The following is a 23,736-nucleotide window of genomic DNA, read 5'->3' as shown; positions in this document are numbered from 1 at the left end:
GAAATTGCATCATGTCCAACTTTTCCCCGGCACGTGGCCTCTTTCAGCGAAGTGGATCTGAAGAACGTGTGCAATTTAAAAATCTTTAAACGGCAGCAGCAAAAGAGCTGCCTCAGAGATGAGCCTGGTCCGCGGTGACTGTCTCTAGGCAGGATTTCTTTTTAGAAGCCACACAGTGATTACGTTTAAGTGCCCAAACCCACGGAGCCCAGCAGATGTGCCCGAGTGCGCAGACAGCTTCGCAGAGCTGCCTCTCCGGGAGAGCTATTCTTTGAACACAATTATATATTCATTTTATTTATGGGGTTTCCTCCATGCTGTTTCTGTTCTTTTTTATGTAGGGGCTTGGGGTTAAGACTATGCAAAGATCTAATTGTAGGGAATATAATAGTTTGCTTTCAGTTCCCCTGGGTCATGTTAGTATCTCTTAAAAACCAATGGCTGAAGAGAGATAATGGAATTCTGAGCAGTAAATTGGGGGTTGTAAACAAATTATTTCCCCTATAATCAGATTATGTGATCCTGATTATTAAATCTGAACATGAATCATTGGTCATATGCGGGCAAATTAAACTGATTATTATTTGGAAATGAAAATCTCCTTTGGCCAGGATGCTATCCTTTCTTATTTTAATGCCAGCTTGCCAATAGCTGCCTAAAGACCGAACTGCAAATTGAGATAAATGACACAATTATTGAGCGTTCAGAAGTGGAAGATCATAACTTCTGCCTGAAAGGTGCAAGGGTGAGATAGGGGTGGTGACAATTAAAGCTGGGAATTGTTGTTCAGGCTGTTGTTTGCTATTATGCAGACAGACAATGGCTGTGAAGCATTTGTTTAGTGAGCCTCCGTGTGGGGATACAAGCTTTGGTGGCAGGAAGGGAGATGTGTTTACATTTATACCCCTTGCTCATTCAAATATGATTAATGTTCTATAAAGCAGGGTCTTAATCGAAGCTGATGTTGTCAAACAATAACTAAATAGGGAAATAAACGACTCCATCATGCTCGTTCCTCAGAAGCAGGAGAACTGTCAGTGCAAAGTCATTAAAATATGATAATGAAAAATAGCTCAATTAAATGTTGTTATAGCTGTGACCTTCATTCAATTAAGACGCAAGAAAGTGTCTGCATTTTGCTTTGCATTTAACTGCCCTAAATTTAGAATATAGATAAAATCATTATTCAATGGTTGCTGATATGTGCAATTAAAAGCCAACTAGGTGAAAAAAGAAAGAAAGAAATCCAGTTAAATGAGAATGAAAATTTAGAGGTGGGGCAGGCTGGCAGGGGACTCAACGTCAGCACCCAGAGTCTCTCCTGGGCCGGTGTGTAGGCAGGAGAGGAAAGGATGCCTGGGGGACTAGGAGGAAAGTCTAGCCAAGGCTTTTTTTCACAGCCAGGAATTATCTTCCAAGAGAGGAGGGAAGAGGTCTTGCTGGGTAGAGTAGAAAGTGGCAGGCTCTCACTGACCTCTGGGAACACCTTGGGCCTGAGCTGTTTGGCTGCCATGAGGCTGTCCTGCTAATGCATTCTTGGTTTCCAAGGCTTAAGGAATTTCACATCAACTTCTAAGAAGGCCCTTAGAGCAGGTGCATCATAAGCCTCCTCCTAACCTGTGGATGGCAGAGACAGTAACACTGGCTAACATTTACTGAGTGATTGATTGCTGTATGCCAGGCACTGTGCCTAGTGTTTTTTGAGCATCTCTGTGTAATCCTCCTAGAAATGCCTTGGGGTGGCCACTGTTATTATTCCCAGACATTTTGGACCATGGTCCATAGCCAAGCCACTGGGCTTCAAATTGTGCATCTGCTACTTACCACCTGAATGACCTTGGGTAAGTTAAATAATGCTCTGCTTAGTTTTCTCTTCTGTAAAATTGGGATAGATGGTAGAACTACCTGCCTCAGGATGGCAGTGGATTCTGAATCAGATTCACCAGAAGTCTAAACCAGGGCAGACTCCAGAGTCCATGTTTCTAATGGCTGCCCTGGACGGCTGGTCATGAACTTGTCATGTGCCACAGATGATTTCAGGGTTAAATCACAATTTGAGGCCAGACACACGCAGGTGCTCAAACCAAACCTGCTGGGAGAGTGGGTGAGTATTTCTGATGAGAAAACTCCAGGGCAGAGTTTTACAAACTTCTTTGATGATGATTTCCCTGCGCCCTCCCCATAGGAAATGAATATACTTTCGTACATTGAGAATTTCTACAAGACAACACTTTTTACTCTTACTATGGGCAATGCATCTGGAGACTTAACTGTGATTTAACACTTATTGACATATGCCTGTCATGTCTTCTATACTGATCTTCTGGCCTGTCTGTGGGTCTGAAGCCACAGTTAAAAAGAGCACTTTAGTAGATCATTTGGAGAGATGCAAATGATCTCGCAAACTTCACCTTGCAAACTCCTGCTGCAAGGTGAGCCATGAGCAGTGGGCACGGGAACCAGGAATCTGGTTTTGGGGTCAGGTTCCCTCCTCCTGTCTGATTTTCTGCCTTCACTGGGTGTGTGTTTTCACTGGGGACTCAGGTTTGGTTCCAGAACAGAAGGGCCAAGTGGAGGAAAACAGAGAGAGGGGCCTCTGACCAGGAGCCAGGAGCCAAGGAGCCCATGGCAGAGGTGACTCCACCACCTGTGAGAAACATCAACTCCCCACCCCCTGGGGACCAGACACGAAGCAAGAAGGAGGCCCTGGAGACCCAGCAGAGGTGAGGTGGGCTGGGCCTTGGGGCCTGATGGGCCAGGGGGCCCAGGGCTGGGAACTCAGTGCGATTTTCTTTCTCTGCCAGCCTGGGGCGACCTGTGGGTCCCACAGCACCTTTCTTCCCATCCTGCTTGCCGGGGACCCTTCTGAATACGGCCACATATGCCCAGGCCCTGTCACACGTTGCCTCCCTGAAAGGTGAGTTTCGGTTCCCCTGGCTGGTGGGGCCTGGTGGGGCCGTGGTGGCCTGTTGCTGCCTCTGAAGGGGATCGTGGCAACTGTCTGACCAGCCTGCTTTTCTGGTTCATCTTACCCTTGGCCCTTGGGTGGCGCTGGTCCTTTTCTGCTCTCAGTTACAGCCAGGGTCATGAACAGCATCCATTCCCATATATGCTGTCTTGTCTGATTCCTGCACAGCCCGAGACTGTAGGTGAATGTAAGAATCATCTCTCATGACAGGATTGACTGAGAGGTGCTTGTTTCTAAAGGGGCCATGCCGTGGTCACAGAGTGTTCCCTCTCATTGGGAATAGTTTAAGGTGCTAACTTGCAGCTCACAGGGAGGCCTGTGAGGCAATTGCCTCAGCTTATGAGGGCCCTCTCCATATGTGCAGCTTGCCTACTGCCTTTCCTGGGGACTCCTGATGTCAGAGGTCTGAACTGGGAGAATTTGTGGTTTTCCAAGACTTTCTGTCTTCTCAGTGGCTGCTGTTGTCTGAAGGATAGAAACAATGGGGAAAGTTTTATCAGGCCCAGAGTGAGATCCCAGTGGGGCTGTCCCTTGGAGATTTGTAGGACCCCCCACTGAATGGGTCCATCCAATGTCTCTTAATTACTGGCCCCAAACCTACTCCTCCTGCGATGAGGCCTGGCAGCTGTGCTGGCCAGGAGCAGGGATGGGTCCAGAGGGTCTGGGCAGTGGCGTCAGTGATCCCTTGGGGCTATTCTGTCCCAGGGGGCCTGGGTGGTGGAGGTACAGGTGCAGGCTGCAGGCTTTTCCCTGATAACAGGTGGTGGGAGAGGCCCCCACCCACCAGCATGTCCCCTGCATATTCTGTGTTAGGATCTGGGGTCTCCTGCCCTCAAGGGTCTCCCTCTAGCAGGTGGGTCTCTCTCTTTCTCTTACACACACACACACACACACACACACACACAGTGGCAATCTACATTGCTAATGTGGTTTCTGGGGGGTTGAGCCTCCCCAGGGAGTCTCCAGAAGGGAGAAAAGGATACTTTTTCTCTTCTGGGTAGGGAATAGCAATGCAGAGTGCAGGAGTGGGGAGGAGACCCCGGCTTGTCTGGGGAACGACTGATATGTTGGTGCCCTTGGGAGAGTGCTCAGAAAGAAGGCAGAGGTGTCCGGCAGGGGCCAGAGCTTAAAGGCCCTGAATGCCACTCTCCTGGGTTTGGATTTTCCACTGGTGGTGGGGTGGGGCCCTGAGGCCCATAGCCACTTCTGAGTGGTCCAGGTAGCTGGATAGATCCCCTCACTTAGGGGCTCAGCTCTGTCCAACTCTGCCCCTCCTAATGCCTCCTTCAACTCCATGGGCCATATGGAGCCTGCCTCCCCACCGCCCCCACCAGAGTAGCTTTGGGACATTCACAGGACACACTAGGACAAGAGGGCATTAAAGAGATGGGGTTTCAATTGAAGGGGCTTCTGAAAGGAGGTTACCAATAGGATTTAGGTATCATTCAAGGAGCTGTCTGGGTGGGGGAGTAATCCTGTGTCTTTCTGTCAAATCCTCTCTGCTCTCGTGAGAGCTAGCTCATCTCCTGGGACTAACCATCTTTACACACCAAATTTATAAATGTCTTTGCTTGCTTCATTCCAGCCTCCTGAGTTGGAGGTGATACGCATGTCTCTTTGCTGTGGAAGCTTGTGGGGCTCTGACTAGCCAGGCTGGGGCCCAGTGGGAAGCCTACAGTGCTGAAGGAGGGGGCCAGGCTGCCAGGCAGGGCAGACAGGGTGACAGCCTCTGTGCTGGGAAGCCGAGGCAGAGGTGAGAGGAGGCAGAGCAGGGCCTGTGTCTTTATCTTCTTGGCTCAGGTTAGAGGCAGGGGCTGGTGGGGGCACTGGCAAATCTGTCACCCCTTCCTCTTCTTCCCTCATTGGTGCTTACTCCCCTCTGGCCCTTCCCTAAGCTTTTCTGGCTGGGCTCTGACTCCTGGGGCCTGCCTCACTGGAAACAGATTTTCCTTGGACGCCCCCTTGCAGGGTGGGTGGGAGCTTGGGGTGCAGGAGCCTGTGGAGGTGGCAGGGATCACAGCGTGCTCACCAAAGCAGGGTGCAGCTTTGTGAGCTGGGCGGGCACTTGCTTGGACAGCCTCATATCCCTGTGAGAAGTCCCTCCTGACTACAGGCAGGGGGATGAGGTGTGCTGCGGCAGTGACAGACTCACATGTTTCCGGAGCCAGGCAGGTGATGCGGGAAGTGTGTGTGCGCAGGCATCGTCTTTGCTTCCCTAGATGTAAATGAGTTTTCCCATCACTTTTGTTGAGACACGCGGCCCTCTTGGTCTATCTGTTATTTTCCCACTTTGAGGGGGCACATTACTCTAAGTGGTCAGAAACCACTTTTGAGGAGCATACTAAGGGGCACTCTCAGATCTGGGCTGGTCAGAGATGGGGATGGGTGGGTGGACAGGGGACCATTTGCTTACTTGAATCAGATGTTGCTCAAGTCCCCCCACTGTGGCCATGTGGGTATGTGGACACAGCATTGCCAGAACTATTGAAATTTCAGAAGCTGGAAGTCTGGATCTTTATTTTAAATATTCCCAATTTTTAAATGTGGCCTCCTGGTCTTTGGGCCAAACTGGGCATCGTTGGTCAGACCATCAAAAGATGGCTTGGCATTTTGTGAGGGGAGCTTTTCTTCCATGCCCTCCTACCTCTGCTTTCTGTGTTCCTCTCCTTGCAGACATAAGTCCTCCTCGGGGGTCCCCAGCCCCAGCAAAGTTCCCCTCCTGCATCTAGCTCATCCGGACCCTCTCGCCCACCATGGTCCATTCTCATCTGGCCTCTTGGAGCGGCTGGCTTTGTAGTCTCTGGCAAGCTAAATCATGTTGGAAAGGGTGGGAAATGAGCAATCATTGAAAACCTATTCTGTGCTCTGCCAGGCCTTCTCATGTCTTAGCACCATTTAATTCTCAGCGTAGCTCCATAAACATTGTATCAAGAAAGAGCTCCATATTGGCATAGCTAGTGAGAGGAGCTGGGTTGCTCTGACGTAACAGCTGGTATTGGCTGGGGTATCTTTGTCTTCTAAAAGTGTCTGACCCCAGGTGGTAGCACTTCTGGGAGCAAGGTATACCAAGCTAGAAGTCTCACTCCAGACAGGCTTGGCTATGTCCCTGGAGGTGTGCTTGGGGAACCCCACCTCTGTCTCAGGCCCTGGGTAACAAGTCTGTACCTGTAAGTTGACTTCTGGACACCCTGGGGTTCACTTCTTGATTGTTTGTGGAACATTTATTGAGTGGTTTGGGGCCAGGACGGCTTTCAGAGTCTTGCAGTTCACATCTCCTTCTAGGCTTCCCCAAGCTGCAGAAATTAAGTGCATGGCCTAATCTGGGCCCAAGAGAGGGGCAACCCCGTGCTCAGCACCAGGACCTTTGGGCTGTGACTGGCCTCTCTTACCTCAGTGCACCCCCAGAGATGGCTCAGTGGCCAGATGCTGGCAGGGCTTGTGGCCTGAGCTCTGCTTCCCAGAGGCTTCTGGCCAATGATGAGACTGGCTCAGCTAGCTAGGAGGAGCTTCAGGCATGCTGGTCCTGTAAGTCACCCACCCGGGCTTCTAAGCCCAACCTTCTTTTCACAAGTGAGAAATTATGCTCAGAGAGGGGAAGTCACTTGTTCACATGTCACTATTCAGCTACATCCCCCCTTTGAGGTCCAGGTTGCTTTCCATAGGATGCAGACGTGTCATTTCCTCCAGATGCTGTCTGTTCATTCATTCCCCTGGATGGGCATCTGGTTCTCCCCAGCAAGTGAGGACAGCTGTAAGTCCACAGGGTGTGAGCCCTGGGGGAGGGGCCTGGGCTCAGCAGGACTCCCAGAGGCCAAGAGCATTGTAAGCTGAGCACCGTAGTCCCTTCAGCCCAGAGATCCTAATCCACTTTTCCAGGTTTGTGGAAGCTTGCAAATGACTCAGAAGAAATAAAGTGAACTTCAGCTCCCAGATCAAACCAATGCTTGTGTCTCTCCCTAGGCTTTGGGGTTCTAGCGGGATCAGATAGCCCTGGAATGAAGATAGTAAGTGTTCTGGGTAGGCCCAGACTCCAGACCTGTGTCTCCAGACCAGGTCCCGAGGATTTAAGCCAAGGCTGTCCTGTGCTGCACGCAGCACCTGGCTAGAGTGTGAGGGAAATGCAGGGCTCCCACTGCCCCTGGGCAGGGTCAGTTCTCCCAGGGGGCATGTGGAGGCCCCCAACCACTGGCTCCAGAGCTAACTGCCTGAAGGGTATTATGCATAGTTATAGGTTGAAGAACTGAATTGGGGGGTCCTGATCTTTTAGTTGTAGACATTGTTGTGACAGCTGTGACATCCTTGCCTGGGGACTATGGAGAGAGCTTCTAGGAGCAACAGTGGGATAGCTGGGGATGGGGTGGGGAAGTTGTTGAGGTACAGTTTGCTGAGGTCCTCTAAGTGTGGTCCTTGAAATCCTTAGGTCCTTTATCATAATATCATGGGCGTTCACTCACCTGGAAACTCTTTGGCTTTGAATGTGCTCTGAAAACAGGAGGCTCTTGGAATACTGGCTATCTTCAGCTCCTTGAGCAGGCATCACTGGAGGGAGGAAAAGGGCAAGCTGGGTGGGTTGGGGCTCTGGATGTGGAAGGAATGTGCCCTGTGTGCCCCCCACTCCCCCAACACTGGTCTCTTGGAGTATAGAGCTGTGTGAGTAGGGTGGACAGGTCCTGGAAGCTCTGTGACTGGCCCAGAGCATTCCAGTAGATCTCAATTTTACTTTTTTTATCTTTGGATTATAGGGGAAAGTGGCTCAGACAATGTGAAAGGGAGCAGATCTCAGCAACTTTGCTGAGCTTTGACGCACAGACTGACAAGTAGGTAGCAGAAAACTCTGGAATATGGTTTCTTAGGAAATTAGAGAGACAAATTTTCATTCCTTGGAGATACCTGTTGAGAGCAGGGGTCTGAGGTTCAGAAGCTGCTGGAGAGGTGTGGAAACCAAGCTTGGGCTGGAAATACCCCTGTCTTTGGACAATCTGTCAATCTATCACAGCACACACTGGAGCTTGACTTGGTCATCTTGCCTCAGGGGCGAGGACAGAGACCTTCAGACCTTTGTTGTCTGCCACAGCACTGTCATCCTATGTGGAGGATGGCACTCTGCTGCCAGCCAGGTCCCAGCGCTTGCTCAGGGCAGCTGAGATGCAGCTCTGCAGCTGGAGTGCTGGGGGTCCTTATTCAGCAGGCTCAGTGTTGGGGACGTGCTGGGTGGTGTGTGCATGGAGGGAGTGCTTGAGTTAGAACATCTCAGGTTCTCAGAACAGTGTGTGTGGCATATGAGAGGTGCTCAACAAACATGATTATTATTAACTGGATTTCTCCTTTCTCATTTTCAAGCTTCTGGACAGGTCAGCAAGGCTACTTAGGCAACAGGGAGCCAGGGAATGGTGGGAGGTGGGGTGGTACACTTGAAGGGCAGGAGGTCATAGACCCTCAGGGATGGCTGGTCAAGCAGAGTGACTAGCCTCCAGGCCCTGCCAAGCAGGTTCCTAGATGGGCATTGGGCTGTGCCAGTCAGAGAGAGGGACAGCTGGCTATCTCAGGCCAGAGCTGTTGACCGGGACAGAGGCACATAAATGAAAACCAAGCATTTGTGGGGTTTTCTTCTTTAATTATCCTTTAATCTTCAAGCAGTGACTAGCATAGTGGCTTCAAGCAAGGGCCCTGGGGTGGCCTGCCTGGTGTGAGTCCTAGTTCTTCCATCCTCTAGCCAGGTATACCTTCAGTAAAATACTAGAACTTTCTACCTCTGCTTCCTCCTCTGTAATGGGGAACTTGCTCAACACAAGACTGAATTCATAGGACTGAAGGAGGAGTGCTTGAGTTAGAACATCTCAGGTTCTCAGAACAGTGTGTGTGCCATATGAGAGGTGCTCAACAAACATGATTATTATTAACTGGATTTCTCCTTTCTCATTTTCAAGTCACTGGGTCCCCTTCACTTTTAAGGGACCCAATGAAAGGTCTGCTTCTCCTAAACTTCTTCCATTTCTCTGAACTTCATTGCACCAGACATTCACCTCTTAGTCCCCATTATTCTAAATTTGGCAGTAATGGGGATTCCTTCCTGTCCCTGGTCAGGGCGCCCATTCCCTTCCTGGAGCTTCACCACAGACTGGCAATGTGCTTTGCATAGTTGGATGGTCAGAGTGGACCCCTCCTGGCCAGGCCTGTAGTTAATGTGTTTCCCTGTTGGGTGTTCCATGGAAGCTCTCAACTGAAAAGGCAGCAGGATCCTCCCCCATGCAGGGAGGGTTTGCATAACAATAATGGGTGTCCAGAGAAAAAGCCTTTGCAACACAAAGAATTTTCCTGTGCTGTCTTAATGGCCAGCCTTGTGTTCACAATTCATTAATGAACAGGAGGTTATTAATGGCCGAGGGAGGTGCTTGGGTTTGTTCCGGGGAAGTGCTGGCCGCAGGACGATGAAGTGCTGCGTGCGGGGCGGAGGGGGGGTGGGGGGGAGGCCCTCTCCCTGGCGCATTAGCCTGGCTGCCTCTAACCTGTGATTCAGAGAGCTGGGTGGGAGGTGGAAGCTAATTACAGCTGCAGGGGAGAGCTTTCATAACTCAGTCCTGCTCATGCCTGGGAGTCACAGCCGCTCTCCTGCACAGGGAGGAGGCATCACAGCTGACTTTCCCAGACTGCAGGGGGCAGTGGGAAGGGGGAGGCAGCCTGCTGGCAAGGCGGACATGGAGGACATCAGTCCCTGGTGTGGGGTCCTGGAGTCAGGCTTGAGGTGAGAGAACAGTGACAGAGCAATGGGAATGGGGTGGGGAATGAGGTCTGACCCTTTCCTACCCTACCCTCCTGTCCCCTCCTGGGGAGGTGAGGTGGCCCCAGCCATCCCATGTGAGGCTGGGTCTGGGAGGATCCCTCGGCAGACATACCTGGCCCCACCTCCCCACTGGACTCCTAGCACCCAGGCATCAGAAACAGTGAGGGCTGAAGGAGATGCTGTGTGTGACGCACCGTGCTGGTGTGCAGTGGTGCTCAGTAGGTGCTAGCAATTGGATAGCAGTCCTGGCTCTGCATTGCTTGTGCCCAGGTGAGGGACAGGGTGTCCAGTGCTGGGGAAAGGTCTGGCCATGTCTTTCCTAAGCAAGGCCCCTTAGTTAACCAAGCACGTGCCCTTCTTCACATTGGAATGCTTCACACTGCAGATAGACCAAAAGGGCTTTATTGGCCAATAAATATTTGCCCAACCAAGGCTAAGCTCAGAGGCAGAGACAACCTCTTCCTTACAGAGTTCCCTGAAAACACACTCCAGCCTTTGCCATTCTTTTTAATCACTTTTTCCTTTGTGTGTGGTTAAAAAAAAAAATCCCAGTTTAGAAAAACAATTAAAAGTTGTTCTATTGTGGAATGTAATATTCATTAGAAAAATTCATGAAACATTCATCTAGAGCTTAATGACCAATTTTAAGCACCTACATAACCACCTTCCAGGACTTTGCCCAGACTCCAGAAGCCCCCAAGTCCCTGTGTCCCTTTCTGCCCCCTGAATGAAACCCCGTGCTGACTTGTATGGTAATGGAGCTTTGCCAACCCCCTAAATAGGCATTCTAAAACGCTATCATTTAGTCTTGACTTTTTCAATCTTTCCGTATATATATATATACGGATTCATACCGTATATATTTTTCGTGACTGGCTTGTTTGGCTCAGCATCATGTTTAGGAGATTCATCCAAGTAATTAGGCTTACTTGTGGATTCTTTATGATATTCTACGTACATGATCAGATCATCTGCGAATAAAGACAACTTGTCTCTCCCTTTCCAATCCTTATGCTTTTCATTTCTTTTTCTAGTGAGCATAGGCTAGAATGCCTAGTACAGTATTGGATAGAAGTTGGGTAATGGGCATCCTTACCTTATTCTATTTTTTTATAACAGCTGTTTTGAGATATGATTCACACACTATAGAACTCGCTCACTGAAGTATACAACCCAGTGATTTTTTGTATAGTCAGCGAGTTGCACAATCATTGCTATGATCAACTTCAGGACATTTCATCACCCTGCACCTTTTAGCAGCCATTCTTTATTGCCACCCCTCTCCCTCTGCCAAGCAACCACTAATCTTTCTCTATAGACTGACCATTTTGGTATTGCTATTATGGCCATTTCATATGAACAGAATCATACAATATGTGTTCTTTGTGACCTGTCTTTGCCTATTGTTCATCTCAGGGTTTCACAATCATGTTCGCTATTTAAAAAAGAAAAAAAATCCTTTATTAAGTAAAGATATTTTCTTCTTGCCCTCATTTTCTGAGAGTTTTAATTATTATTTTAAAAAAATCATGTTTATGATGGATGTTGAATTCCATCAAATACTTTTTCTTCTACTGTCGAAATGATCACAGGATTTTCCTTTCTCAGTATATTCATACAGTAAATTACATTCCTTGATTTTTTAATGTTGAACCAATTTGGAATAAACCCAAATTGGACATGACATGTTATCCTTTTTAGAGACAGTTGGATTCAGTTTACCAGTATTGTGTCTAGAGGTTTTGCATCTATGATCATGAGGAGATTGGTTTGTGATTTTCTTTTCTTACCATCTCCCTTCCAGATTTGGTATTGCTTTGCTTTATCCCAAAGTTAAGTATAACTAAAGCTGTGGCAGCAGAACTGCCCAGCTATTTTATTCCCTCCCTGATGCCGAGGACTGGCCAGGCTCAGCCAGGCCGTTCTGTGGCGGCTTTTGCCTGAGATCAGTCACATAGCAGCTGGGGCTGGTACATACAAGATGGTATCACTTTCTCATGAGGTGTCTTGGCAGGGATGCTGGGACGCTGGGAACCCTCTTCTCTCTCCCTGTGGTAAGCTTCAGGTGGGGTTGGATGGTGGTTGATTCCTGAGTGTAAAAGCAGAAGATGCCAGGTCTTCCTAAGGCTTACACTCAGAATGGGCACAGTGGTGCTTCTCTTGCATCCTATAGATTAAAGCCAGTCACAGGGCCAACCCAGACTTAAGTGGAAGGGACCCCACATAGGAGTGAATACTGGGAGGTTGACTCTTTGGAGACTGACTGGTACAGGTATCAAGGATACTCTGGCATTGTGACATGAGCTGTCGTGTTTGTTTTGCAATTTATCCTACTTTCCAATCCTGAGTATCAGCACTTGAAGGGCACTGGCCATATCTGACTCACCTCTAGATCCTTCCAAGTCACTCACCTCTACCTCTAACACAGTCTGTTGGAGAGTGAAAGGCAGTTAAGTCTGTGTAAAGTAGGAAAGAGGGCGTGCTGCTCTGGGCCTCACTTAGGAGACCCCAGTTAACTGGCCCTGGCTTTACACCTCTGGCTGCCTGCTGGACCCTGGCCCTCCGGTGCTTCATTCAGCACCCAGATACACCCTGTTCTGCCAGATTCTGAACCATAGCTGAGCATTTGGCAACAAATTAGACACATCCCTACCCAAATGGCTGGGGGTGGGCTTGGGGAGACAGGCCAATCACGAAGCCCACCTCACGTGACACAGTCATGTGCTCTCATGGGGCCAAGTGGGGCATGGGCAGTGTGGAGAAAGTGCAGAGGAGGGAGGAACTCTTCTGCACAGGGGTGAGGAAGGCTTTCCAGAGAAGATCCTTGAGTCGGGCTTGAAGGAAGCATAGTAGCTGCGCAGTGGGTGAGAGCATGCCAGGCAGAGAGAGCACGTGAGCAAAGACACTGAGGCCGGCAGGGCTGGCGTACCGAGGGAAAGGCGAAGCGTGAGGTCGGATGGAGCCACTGGCCTAGGAGAGGATGGCATGGTCTCAAGGTGAGCCCTGGTTCTGGAGTTCAACTAGCCACAGCCCATAACTGCCACCTTCTTGTTATAAAGGCAGCTTAGGGAAGACCCCAGTCTCCTCAGCAGGAAAATGAGGACCATGATGGTCATAACCAATAGTGCCCATTTGGCAGGGCATGTATCCGTACTCGGCACATCCAAGTGTCTGTAGGTGCTGGTGATTACTGTCAGGGTTAGGTTGATGAGGGTTGAGAGGTCACTTGGGATTTGGGTTTGGACCTCTGAAGCAGTGGGAGAACCTCCCAGCCCTCAAAGCATAGTTCATGGGGTCCACTGCATGTGCCACTTTGGGAAAACAGCCCTCCTGGCTTGTTTATGAGGGCACAGTGTTTGGGAGCAGAAACCTGAGGGGCAGAAGGTGGTCAACCCTTATAGGGAAAGGCCTATAGCCCCCTCCATGCCTAGCTGATGTCAGGAAGGCTGGGGTGTAGAATCCTAGCACGTAAGACTTGTAAGGAATCTTCTTGATGAGTATGTTACCACCACTTCTCCAGGATATAGTGGGGAAACTGAGACCCAGAGAGGGACAGGACTGTCCAAGGTCACACAGTGTGTCTGTCAGAGGTAGGACAAGTCAGGGACCCAGGTGTCCCGCTGCCCAGCACCCCACACCCTATATTGATTCTGTTCCTTTTACAGGCACCTGCTGTCATTCTCTGGCTTTAAAAACTGCAACTTGCTTTCCAGAAGCCATTTCCTAAGGGTGCTGATGGGTTTGCCCTTCCTGCTAATCAATGGGACCCTGGAGTGCAGGGGCTGTGCAGAAGGTTTCTGGCTTGTGCCCAGAGGCAGTGGGAGAAGCAGCCTGCTGGTCCAGAGTTCTGGCTGCTGCAAGGAGGGAGGGTGGTGCTGATTGGCCTCGGACTGTCCAGAGTGTGTGTCCTGCTGCTGCTCTGGCTGTGCCAGGGTTCTTGGATCTGGGTGCTGTCATTTATTTGTTTTCCCCTTCAAAGACATCCAAGCAGAAACAGGACCCTGGTGCTGGCCCTGAGTGATTGAACAGGTATTGAGGTTGTGCCTGTACCTGTGATAGGTGGAATTAAGATGGGGTGGGATCCGGCCAGAAAAACCTGCCAGAATAACCTGGGGATTTTGGCATTAATCATATTGGGTAACTCTGTCATGACCACAGCTTTTCTTTCTGTGGACTATTGAGGAAGATTAGAACCTGGGAGATGGCAACTTTGAGGGACTAAAATATACCAGTTGGGTCATAAAAGATAGACTCTCCCTCCCTGTCTGCCTTTTCCAAATATTCAAGTGTTTACTTTGTACCAAAACAGGGCAGTTTAATTCTGGCATCAGGAGAGTGGGGGTGAGAATGGGTGAGGAGCACTTACAGCAGGTTTGGGAGGGGAGGTGGGTGCAAAAATAAACACAAGTCCTGGTAAAAAGGCGCTGAAAACCATAACTCAGAGATTGAAGAGAATACTTCAGGGGGCCCTTTGGTGGACAATGTCTGGGTGTGAATTTGACGTTGTGTGTTTGATTATTGGTGGGCACACCTAGCCACAGCATCTAAAAACTCTTTGTTTAAATATTGTAGGCATCTGCCAACATTCCCACTCACGTGCTCCTTGTGAGCTGTAAGGAACTGGTATTGTGAATCAAAAAATAGATTTATTTATTTACTTATAAAGCAAAAAGAAATGAACTACGGTATCTGGGTTGAAGTTCTCATAAATCCACATACTCATTCCCTTGCTTGATTCTGTTACTGTTAACTGGAGCATTCAACATGAAATCAGTGTGTGATTTCTTGCTCTGCTTGTAACGTAAATTGTAGTTCACATGCCTTTCTGATGAAAATGTGCCATTGGCAGAGACGAGACAGAACAAACTTAATTTTTCCTGTCAGTTGCTGTAGTAGATCAATTAAACTGCCAAGGAGATCAAATATTTCAGACTGTATTTATTACATTAAGTATTTATGTTCAGGCCAAGCCTTTAAAGCATGATGTCATATAGGAATGTAGGCCGATTAGATCAATTCAGCAGAATTTGCTGTAACTTAATGGAAATCTAATTGCATGTTTTAATTTAGTGTCCAGGAGGTAGTGTGTTCTCTAAGCAAAACAATTTTCAGGCTGCACTTAGGGGCCAGGTGGCACTTGCACAGGCTTTGGTCATGGCACACGTTGGTATGGCTAGAGGAAGAAGTCATGGCCTTTTGGGCATTTGCTGGCTAGTGGGCTGGTTGCATAGAGACTCACCAATTTTGATCCCCACAGAATGGGAGATGGACTGAGTGTTGTTTCGGGTGGATTTTCCATGGTGTTTCCTCAGCTCCATGTTCACTGGTCAATAATGCTGGTGTGGATAGAGGCCGTTAGCAACAGGAATTTGCAGCCGGGCACTGAGAACACAGTCCTTATCCCTTAGCGACTTCAGTAGGACTGTGTTCTAAAGGGGAGCATTGCTTCCTACCATCTGAATGAAAGGAGAGAGGAAATCATGAGTCACAAAAAGAACACCATTTTTATGAGAGTAATATGTAGGCAGTTTAGAAAAAGTGAAAATACAATACAACACAAAAGAAAACGAACATCATTCATATCCTTGGTACTGAGAATCAACCACTATGAATATTTGGTATTGGTGCATTTGTTTTCTTCCCATTTATAAATATATGTATCTGTAATAAATTTATGTGTTCTACAATAAATTTATGTGTTGTAAATTTTACAAATTTATGGTATATGACTGTGATGCACATATATACTATATGTATATGTGTATGTATGGATATGTATGTTTATACACATACATACATGTACCAAAATGGGATCATATTGACTTAGTGTTGATTAACCTGCTTTTTAAACTTAATATATTATTATTTTTTTCATGTCAATACATAGCCTCTAACATAATTTTGTCATAGCTTCAGTGAGTTCTATTATGGGTGACTATACCCTATTCAGTCTGTTCCCTATTTTTGAGCCATTAGGTAATTCATAGCTTTTTTTGTTGCTATATGCCACACTGGGTTGACTTCCTTTGTGGCTAATTTAATTTTTAGGCCACTCATGATTATAACTTTTTGATAGATGTGAAAAAATAGAGAAAGAAAACTAGAGCCCCAAGTCTGGAAATCTAGTAATTAGAAGATGAGATTTTAAAGGTCATTTGGCTTACTCTTCTAAATTCTAGTTGATTCTACTTTTTGGTCTGATGGGAAGGCTTCACTGAGGAACCAATAGAACTTGAAAACAGTGTTGGGATGTATGTAAGGCAGGGTGGGACATCGCTGATGGGAGTGGCCGGGGCACAGTCACTATCTCTGGGCAGATCTCACTGTTCATCCTGGTGTCCTCTGGGGGATGCTGAGAACAAGTTGAATTCTTTAGCTGGTCATTGAAAGGAATTGGTGATTGGAATAAGCTGTGCTTTGTGACTTTGAATTGTCCTTTCATTTGTATGGGTTATGGAAATAATAGTTGTTTGGAGGACTTAGTACTATGTGTTTTACAGACTCTTCCCTGAAGGTGGGTGTGTTACCTCCTTTTATGGGCAAGGAAGCCAAAGCTTGGAAAGTGGCCACAAGTCCCATGACTGGTTCATGGTGGAGCCAGGAGCCAAACTGCAAAGCCCACTTTCTTGTGCTTCAGCAAACAGCATCTGGCTCGCAGGCCTGAGAGTCACATGGTTGTTCTCATTTTATAGGATTTTGATAATGGTGACTCTGTTTTGGGGGTAGATATTTTCTGAGGTGTCTTCATTACCTCCCTGACTTAATAAAAAGGGGTGCTGAGCCTGTGTGGCGACTTCCGCAGCATCACCTCACACTGGCAGGAGCAGGCTTGGTGGGGTTTTCAAGCCCACACAGACACCATCTCCTGTGCCAGTTCTTGCTGCGGCCAGTGACGGCTTCGGGCCTTTTCAAGGTATACTGCTTTCCTTGCCCGGCACTAAATAGGCCCAGGTTACGGTGCATAGAGTTGAAGGTTTTGTCTGCCTTACACATTTTTATCTCTTCTCAGTATCACCCATCAGTGTGTCTGCCATTAGCAACCACGTTTCTTTCTAGTTTGTGACAGTCTTGTAAATCAAACCACTGACACTGGAAGTGCCCGTGGAAGGATCCTAAGCTCTTGGGGAGGCCTTAGGTGTGCTTTTCATAGCCAAGGTGTATGTGCTCTGGGGGCTGGGTTTTTACTTGGCAACTGTTTGTTCAGCTGCTGTCTGAGCACCACAGAAGATGAATCTTTTTTGTTACATCTGGTTTTCAATAGTGTCCAGGTCAATGGAGTTGTTTGGGCAGGAGGCACATGGGGAAATTTGGTGGTGTGATTGGTACTGTGAAATCATGGAGAAATTGAGAGTTTAGTTTTTAAGGATCTGATTTTTGGAAATCATTTTTTCCCTGTCTTGCCCAGATCTACATTCCATCTCCAGAACTTTTTCATCTTCCCAAAGTGAAACTCACTACCCATAGACATGAGCTTCCTATTCCTCCCTTCCTACAGCCCCTGGCAACCGCCATTCTATTTTTTGTCTCTATGAAATCAGCTACTCTAGACACTTCATATAAGTGGAATCTTACAGAATTTATCTCCCTCTGACTAGCTTAGTTCACTTAGCATAACATCCTTGAAGTCCATCCACATAGCATGTGTCAGAATTTCCTTCCTTTTTAGGGCTGTATAATGCTCCATTGTGTGCATAAACCCTATGGTTTTGAAGGAAGGAGAACTTGGTTTTGTAATTCATATCTCATTCTCAAACCACTCCTATTTTTTTGAAAGGAATTTAAAGACTTGTCCAATAGTCCACATTGTGCATAAAGATTCTCTACAACATCTCCTCAAGGGGGCTTCAGGGTGTTATGCCAAGAAACTCATCAGCCGCAGAGATAGCCCCTTGCATGTGCACAGCATGCTGATGCTAAAGAGGAAAAGCCGCAGGGTCTCCCAGAGCTGTTGGCTTCATCTGGTCCTCAGTTTCCCCAACTGTCATGTGTGGGGGGTAAACTAGCTGACATGCACAGACTCTTCTCCCTCTTGCAGCCTCAGAACTGTGAGTTGATTTATTTCTCCTGTGTCTGCATCTGGGTTTTGAGAACCAGGAGTATAGTTACTTGTGGCTTTCTTTGGGGCTCCCCTGTTGCAGGTGTGACCTAGCAGGTATAGGCTGTGGATCCAGGGGCAGGAGGCTCTGTCTTGTCTGCAGGGCACTTGCTCACTCTGCAGGGGGCATATTCATCACTGAGTCACACACCATCTAGCACCCCATTTGAGGCTCTTATTGGAACAAGGCCTTGCTGGGGGCAAGAATCAGCATGAATCATGTTGAGACCACCTTTCTCGGGTGGGCCTGACACAGTCAGAGGCACAGGGTAGAGCCTGAGGCCCTCAGCCTCTCCCAGGTCCCCCAGTAGCCCTTAGCCAAACTCCCCTCAGACTTTCAGCACTTATGCCCCTCACAGCACCCCTCAAATGTGCACAGTGGGTGTCTAATTTCAGCCTTCCCTTTTTTAAACATTCATTTGAAGTTAAAGTGATAATTCTGAGTTTAAAAGAAATTCGTATTCCTTGTAGAAAAATGAGAAAAATTCTAAGCAGACAGAGACATCTTCAGGATTTCCATGGCTGAGAGGGTTTCCTGTTCTTCATGTTTTGCCTTTTCACCCATGAGCTCCCCTTTTGGAGGGAGACTTGCAGGAGGAGGCAGGCAGGCCCTGGGGGCTGGGTCCTGGCCCTCGGGATGACTCCCATCCTCCCAGCACTGGCACTGTTCCCAGCAAGGACTCCAGCCCCTGGGAGTGCGATGAGGTTTGCGCGTGGCTATGCCTGGGTGAGGCCTCTGGAAGTACCATCATCAGGACTCAGCCTTTAATCCAATGCAAGTTTTGTTTGTTTCTCACTGTTGCTGGAAATGTCAACAGGCTAGAAGCCAGCAGGGGGACAGGTTGTGAAACAGGCTGGCAGAATTCCCTTTGTGAACTTGGCATGTGTGATTTGTCTCGCGCTCATCTTGGTATCTGCTGCCTGCCATGTAGGCCCCTCTGTCAAAACTGAGGGAGGAAGTGACTGCTGCATTTTAAGCTCTTAATACACTGCTGGAGACCAGAAAGGCCACCAGAAGGTTCTGGTCTCACCTCTGCAATAAACTAGGCCAACCTGGGCCAGTTACTCCTACACCCACAGTTTCATGGTTCTGAGTGAAGCCCATCCCTCGGGGCACCCACAGTGGTGATGAGAGCCTAGTAAAGGTGAGCTAGATCCTAGTAAAGATGAGCTTCCTTTTGCCTCTGAGCAGGCTTGGAAAGGAAGAGAAGGATACCCACACATGCTTGAAGGACAACGAAGTGCCTGACCTGGCATGGGGAAGCCTGTCCCCAGGAGAGGAGGGTGGGAACGTCCCAGGTGCTGGCAGAGCTGGTGATGCTGAGGCTGTCTCTGGAAGGCTCATCCCTACAAGTGGGCAACTGGCTGGGCAGCCCTCACCTGCCTCTCTCCTTCCTTCCACAAATGTTTCCCAAGGGCCTGCCCCATTCTAGACATTGTGCTAGGTGTTGGGGACAGAGTAGTGAATGAGACAGAAAGATACTTGCCTATAGTCCTGGGGTGCACAAGGGGTCAGACAACAAGTCCATGAACCAGCCACCCACTTCCATTTATGGCCAGTGCGTGGAGATGTGAACAGAGTGCTCTGAGGAAGCACTAGCAGGGAGCCTACTCTGGGTAGGGAGGTCCTGGATGGCTCCTGGATGAGGTGATGGTCAAACGGAACCCCCTAAAGAGAGAGAGAGCTAGGAGAAATGCTTTCCAAGGTGGAGGGCGGGCCTCCTTGTTCACAGGCAGAGCTTGGTGAAGAGCCCAAGTCGGGGAGGAATGTGTCCTTTTTCCAGACAGAGGGACATGGCTAAGGAGCAGGTCCTCTGCCAGGCATGAGGTCCAGATCTGCCACTTACTATTTAATCTTAATCTCCTCATTGGCAAAAAGGGAAAACAGAGCCTCCTTCCTAGCACTGTTCTGAAGCTGAGATGCATGAGGCATGGTGTGCACATGGGTTTGCTCTAGTTAAAACAGCTGCACACAGGGCTTTGCTGTGATGGAGGTTTGGGTGTGTGAAAGGAGGCCTGGTGGGCACATCAGAAGGAGGAGAAGGCAGCGGGCACCTGATCACACAAGCACTTGAAGGCTACAGGGAAGAACTTGGATTCATTCAGCAACTATGGTTTTGGTCCACACATACTCCCTATTTGCAATGCTGCTTCTTCCAAAGCCAGTGAGCACATTTAGATAGAGCCAAGGAACTGACTTTGCTGCTCTCCTTGTCAGAAGGGAAGTGCCACGGGCCAGGGGCCATGGCTGACCCAGGTCCCAGGCCTCGGGGCAGCACTAAAGCACACCCATCTGTGACAGGGCTGTCGTGGGCCAGCCATCTCCTGCTCCCTGGGTGGGATCCGGCTGTGCAGCTGGCCCAGGCTGGCTGAGGGGTGGAGGCTGTGGTGATGTGCACCCTGCAGGAATCGCACCTGGGGCCACCATTTGACCTGTCCAGGGGGTTCAGAAAAATCCTTCAAATCCTGTCATGCCATCAGCTGAGTCTGTCCGTGTTGGGCTGTTGGAGCCCATGGGTGTGCCTCAAGGCTGTCCCCTGGGAGCTAGGATGGCCAACAGGACCGCAGGGTTGTACGACCAGATGCTCCATATCCCTCTGAAAACACACACACACACACACACACACACACAACTTTCTCACTGTCCCCATCTCAGAAATGGCTCCTCTACCCATTCTGGAGCTCAGACCCAAACCTAGGCATTGTGTGCGAGTCCTTTCTTTTCATAACCCTCCCCCTGCAGCTCATGAGCAATCCCAGCATGTTTTGACCTTGAACATAAATCTGGAATCCGGCTGCCTCTCCCCACCTCCCCTATAAGCCGCCGTCACCTGGGACTGCGTTGTCACATAGCCTCCCCACCTAATGCAGATAAGCTCTGGACACTGTCCACTCAAATGCACGGAGGCATCCCCATGCTGTGTCCTGCAAGTCCTGCACCCCCTGCAGGGCAGTCTGGCCCTGGTGGCCCCAACCCCACCTGCAGTCTCTGGCTTCAGTCACTCTGAACACTCTGCTGCCCCCTGGACAAGTGACTTCTGTCCTTACCTCTGTGCCTTGGCACTGCTCTTTTCCTTAGCTGCATGCTCTCTCCTGGGCATTCACATGCTGTCCCTCTGACAGACGGTACTCTCTGCCAAGCATCGCACTCCATCTGCATTCTCCAGCACACTTAACTACTACCTGCCTTTGCATCAGGGAAGCATGGGCTGCAGTGTGCCTCTGCACTGGAATTGCACTCCCTGAGGCTGGGGTCTTGCTGATTGGTCACCAGGGCTGGAAACAGTGCCAGGTGCTCCTGGGACAGTCATTGAATAAATGTACAATTGAGGAGACCCATGAGGAGGGAGACTTCTCAAACCAAACGTGGCAGAGGGGCCGCGTATTCCTGGAGTGGTTTATGGAGAGCTGGCCTGCAGTCTTGGGGCCAGGCAGTTGTTCTAAGCTCCATTCCACACATCGTTCCTGTGCTAAGTGCATTCCAAACCAATTCCTTCAGAGGTTCTCAAACTTCAGTTCCTGGTGCCCTGAGGGTCTCAGTGAATTTTTCATGACTCTCTTGGGCCAAAAGAAATACCTAACGGTTCTATTCATTAATGGTTAGGTCCAAGCAACTCAATCAGTGTTTATGTCTCAATAACTTAGCAGCCATTTGAAAAGTAATACTTATAAATTGAAGATAAAATAATATTTTTCTTCTTAAGTACCTGCCAGTACTTTCTAATAGGATGTGCACTCCATGGTCTGTGCACAGCTTCTCTAACCTTGGAATTGTATTGGATGCCACTACCCCTTCTTTTATGTTCTACATAGATTTTTGTGTGGTACTTGCAAAGTTCAGCAAATCTAATTTGATAAAAATACGAGCTCCTTGAAAGGGATGCAATGTGATCTCACATGGGAGCTGTGAGCTGCCTTGACAAGCAGCTTGCATGGCATCTGACAGATGTGGCTGGGTTCCCCTTGCCTGAGAAAATAAAAATATCCCTGTGTGATTTTAGGTGCTTTGGCACATAATTTGGGGAGTATTGGACTGCTTCATTGGATCCTTATAATGATCCTGTGAGGTAGGTGTCATTCCATTTTACTGAAGGAGAAGCCCGGAGAAGCCAAGATACTGGCCTAAAGACACACAGCTGATTGGTGAGGGAACCAGAACTGGTCAGGTCTCCTGGATGCTCTGATGATCCCTTGTGTTACTAACTTGAGTTGTGCATCTTTGGGGTCCTGAGCACTTGTCACGCCACCTCATCATTTATTGTCCCAAACCAAACAATCAGCTCCTTGTCCCCACCTCAAGTCCTGAGAGACAGAACATGGGCAGTCATGGTAGCCTGTTGTTTTTCCTCCCTCCAGGGGGCCCGCTGTGCTCTTGCTGTGTCCCAGACCCTATGGGGCTGTCCTTTCTCCCCACCTACGGCTGTCAGAGTAATCGCACGGCCAGTGTGGCCGCCCTGCGCATGAAGGCTCGTGAGCACTCGGAGGCCGTCCTGCAGTCGGCCAACCTCCTGCCCAGCAGCAGCAGCCCCAGCCCTGTGGCCAAGCCTGCACCTCCTGATGGCAGCCATGGCAAGACCTCCCCAACCAAGGAACAGAGCGACGGGGAGAAGAGTGTATGAGGGTCCAGCGTGCGCAAGCCCGGTGTGCCCTCCCCACCCCTGCTTCTCCCAGCCTCAGCCCCTGTGGAAAACTCTCCAAAGAGCAAGGAGAGCCTGCTGCCCCAGGGCCTCATCGCAGACTCTGGAGGGGAAGTGAGACACACAGCTCCCTGGCGTCGGCGGAGGGCCTCTGGAGTCCCGCCAGCAGGGCTGTGCTGTCTAGGCTTCTTCGGCGACAGGCACTCATCGGCACCAGAGCCCACCCTGTGGGGAGGCCCTGGAGTTTTCATCTCGGCCCAGAGTCTTGGAGGGAAGTGGAGTTGCTGACCCCATCATCTTCCTGCCCTATCCTGGACTGCCCTCGAACGTCTTGTCAACCCAAAGAACTATGGCATGGTCATGCTTGAGAGTCAGCTGGGGCTGAGTCTCATGCTAGGAAATGGGACTGTCCCAGCTACATTAAGAATCAGGAGACTGGTGCAACCCAGAGCAGCTCTTGTTCCCTCCACCAGGACTGGCGGTGACACCCCCGCTGCTCTCCTGTTGGAGGACCTTGGTTGCAGGCTGGTTAGGTCAGAAGGTGAGAAGACATAGGGTGGGGAGGAGCTGCCAGGACACAGCCTGACATGGGGCACATGGTGGCATTTCTGGCCAGGGAGGCATGCCAATCAGACAGGCCTTCAGCTTCGTGAACTGGGGCCACCCTCTTGACACCACAGGCACGGAGTGAGCGTGGGCCTCTCACCTGAAACTCCCACCTGCAGGCTCGACCTCTCCAGAGGTGTTTGTGGGGGTTGACCAGCTGGGAAGCAGCACTCTGGTCCGGGGGATATTGGGAGCCCCTGGAGGAGGGAGACTCCCCCCAGGAGCGCATCTAAAATAAGTATGCATCTGGATGAACTGCCTTTCCTCAGCTCCGGTGTGTGGAGGGGACTCTCCAGTGGTGATCCTATTTTTACTGAAGAAAAAATAAATGTAGGCAATGAGACAAGAATGGCATATATGTAGAAATGGAGCATGGGAAGAGGGCTTCCTTGTGGTGTGAAGAGTAATTCCAAAGGGTCAGATTTCATGGATATTTCAGTTTCCACCTGATGTGTGTTTTCTCTTGTGTGGACGGTGCACTTGAAAAGATCAAAGGGGAAATGTGCAATAGCATGAACCTGTCCCTCCTGCAGGGGCGGCTGGTACCTGAAAGGTTGCAGGCTTCAACGGCTTACTGCTGGTGTTTCCATGCAAATCGTTAATGCTTTTATGGTGATTATTTTCCTTGCAGTTATGATAATCAAAAGGT

The 23,736-nt window shown here is 49.3% G+C and overlaps 1 protein-coding gene across 1 annotated transcript in view; it reads left to right on the top strand.

The window, feature by feature from the left end:
• The window catches only part of DRGX (dorsal root ganglia homeobox), a 28,736-nt gene extending 5,626 nt beyond the window's left edge, over positions 1-23,110 (top strand). Inside the window, exons 4-6 of the mRNA XM_036916586.2 lie at positions 2,545-2,723; positions 2,805-2,917; positions 22,201-23,110. Of these exons, the coding sequence (XP_036772481.2) occupies positions 2,545-2,723; positions 2,805-2,917; positions 22,201-22,463 (555 nt within the window). The 3' untranslated portion in view covers positions 22,464-23,110. The remainder of the gene's footprint in view (positions 1-2,544; positions 2,724-2,804; positions 2,918-22,200) is intronic.
• Positions 23,111-23,736: the final 626 nt, after the last annotated feature.

The sequence above is a fragment of the Manis pentadactyla genome, chromosome 8 (assembly GCF_030020395.1).
Source record: "Manis pentadactyla isolate mManPen7 chromosome 8, mManPen7.hap1, whole genome shotgun sequence".
Taxonomy (NCBI): domain Eukaryota; kingdom Metazoa; phylum Chordata; class Mammalia; order Pholidota; family Manidae; genus Manis; species Manis pentadactyla.
This window is presented reverse-complemented; position numbering and strand designations above follow the sequence as displayed.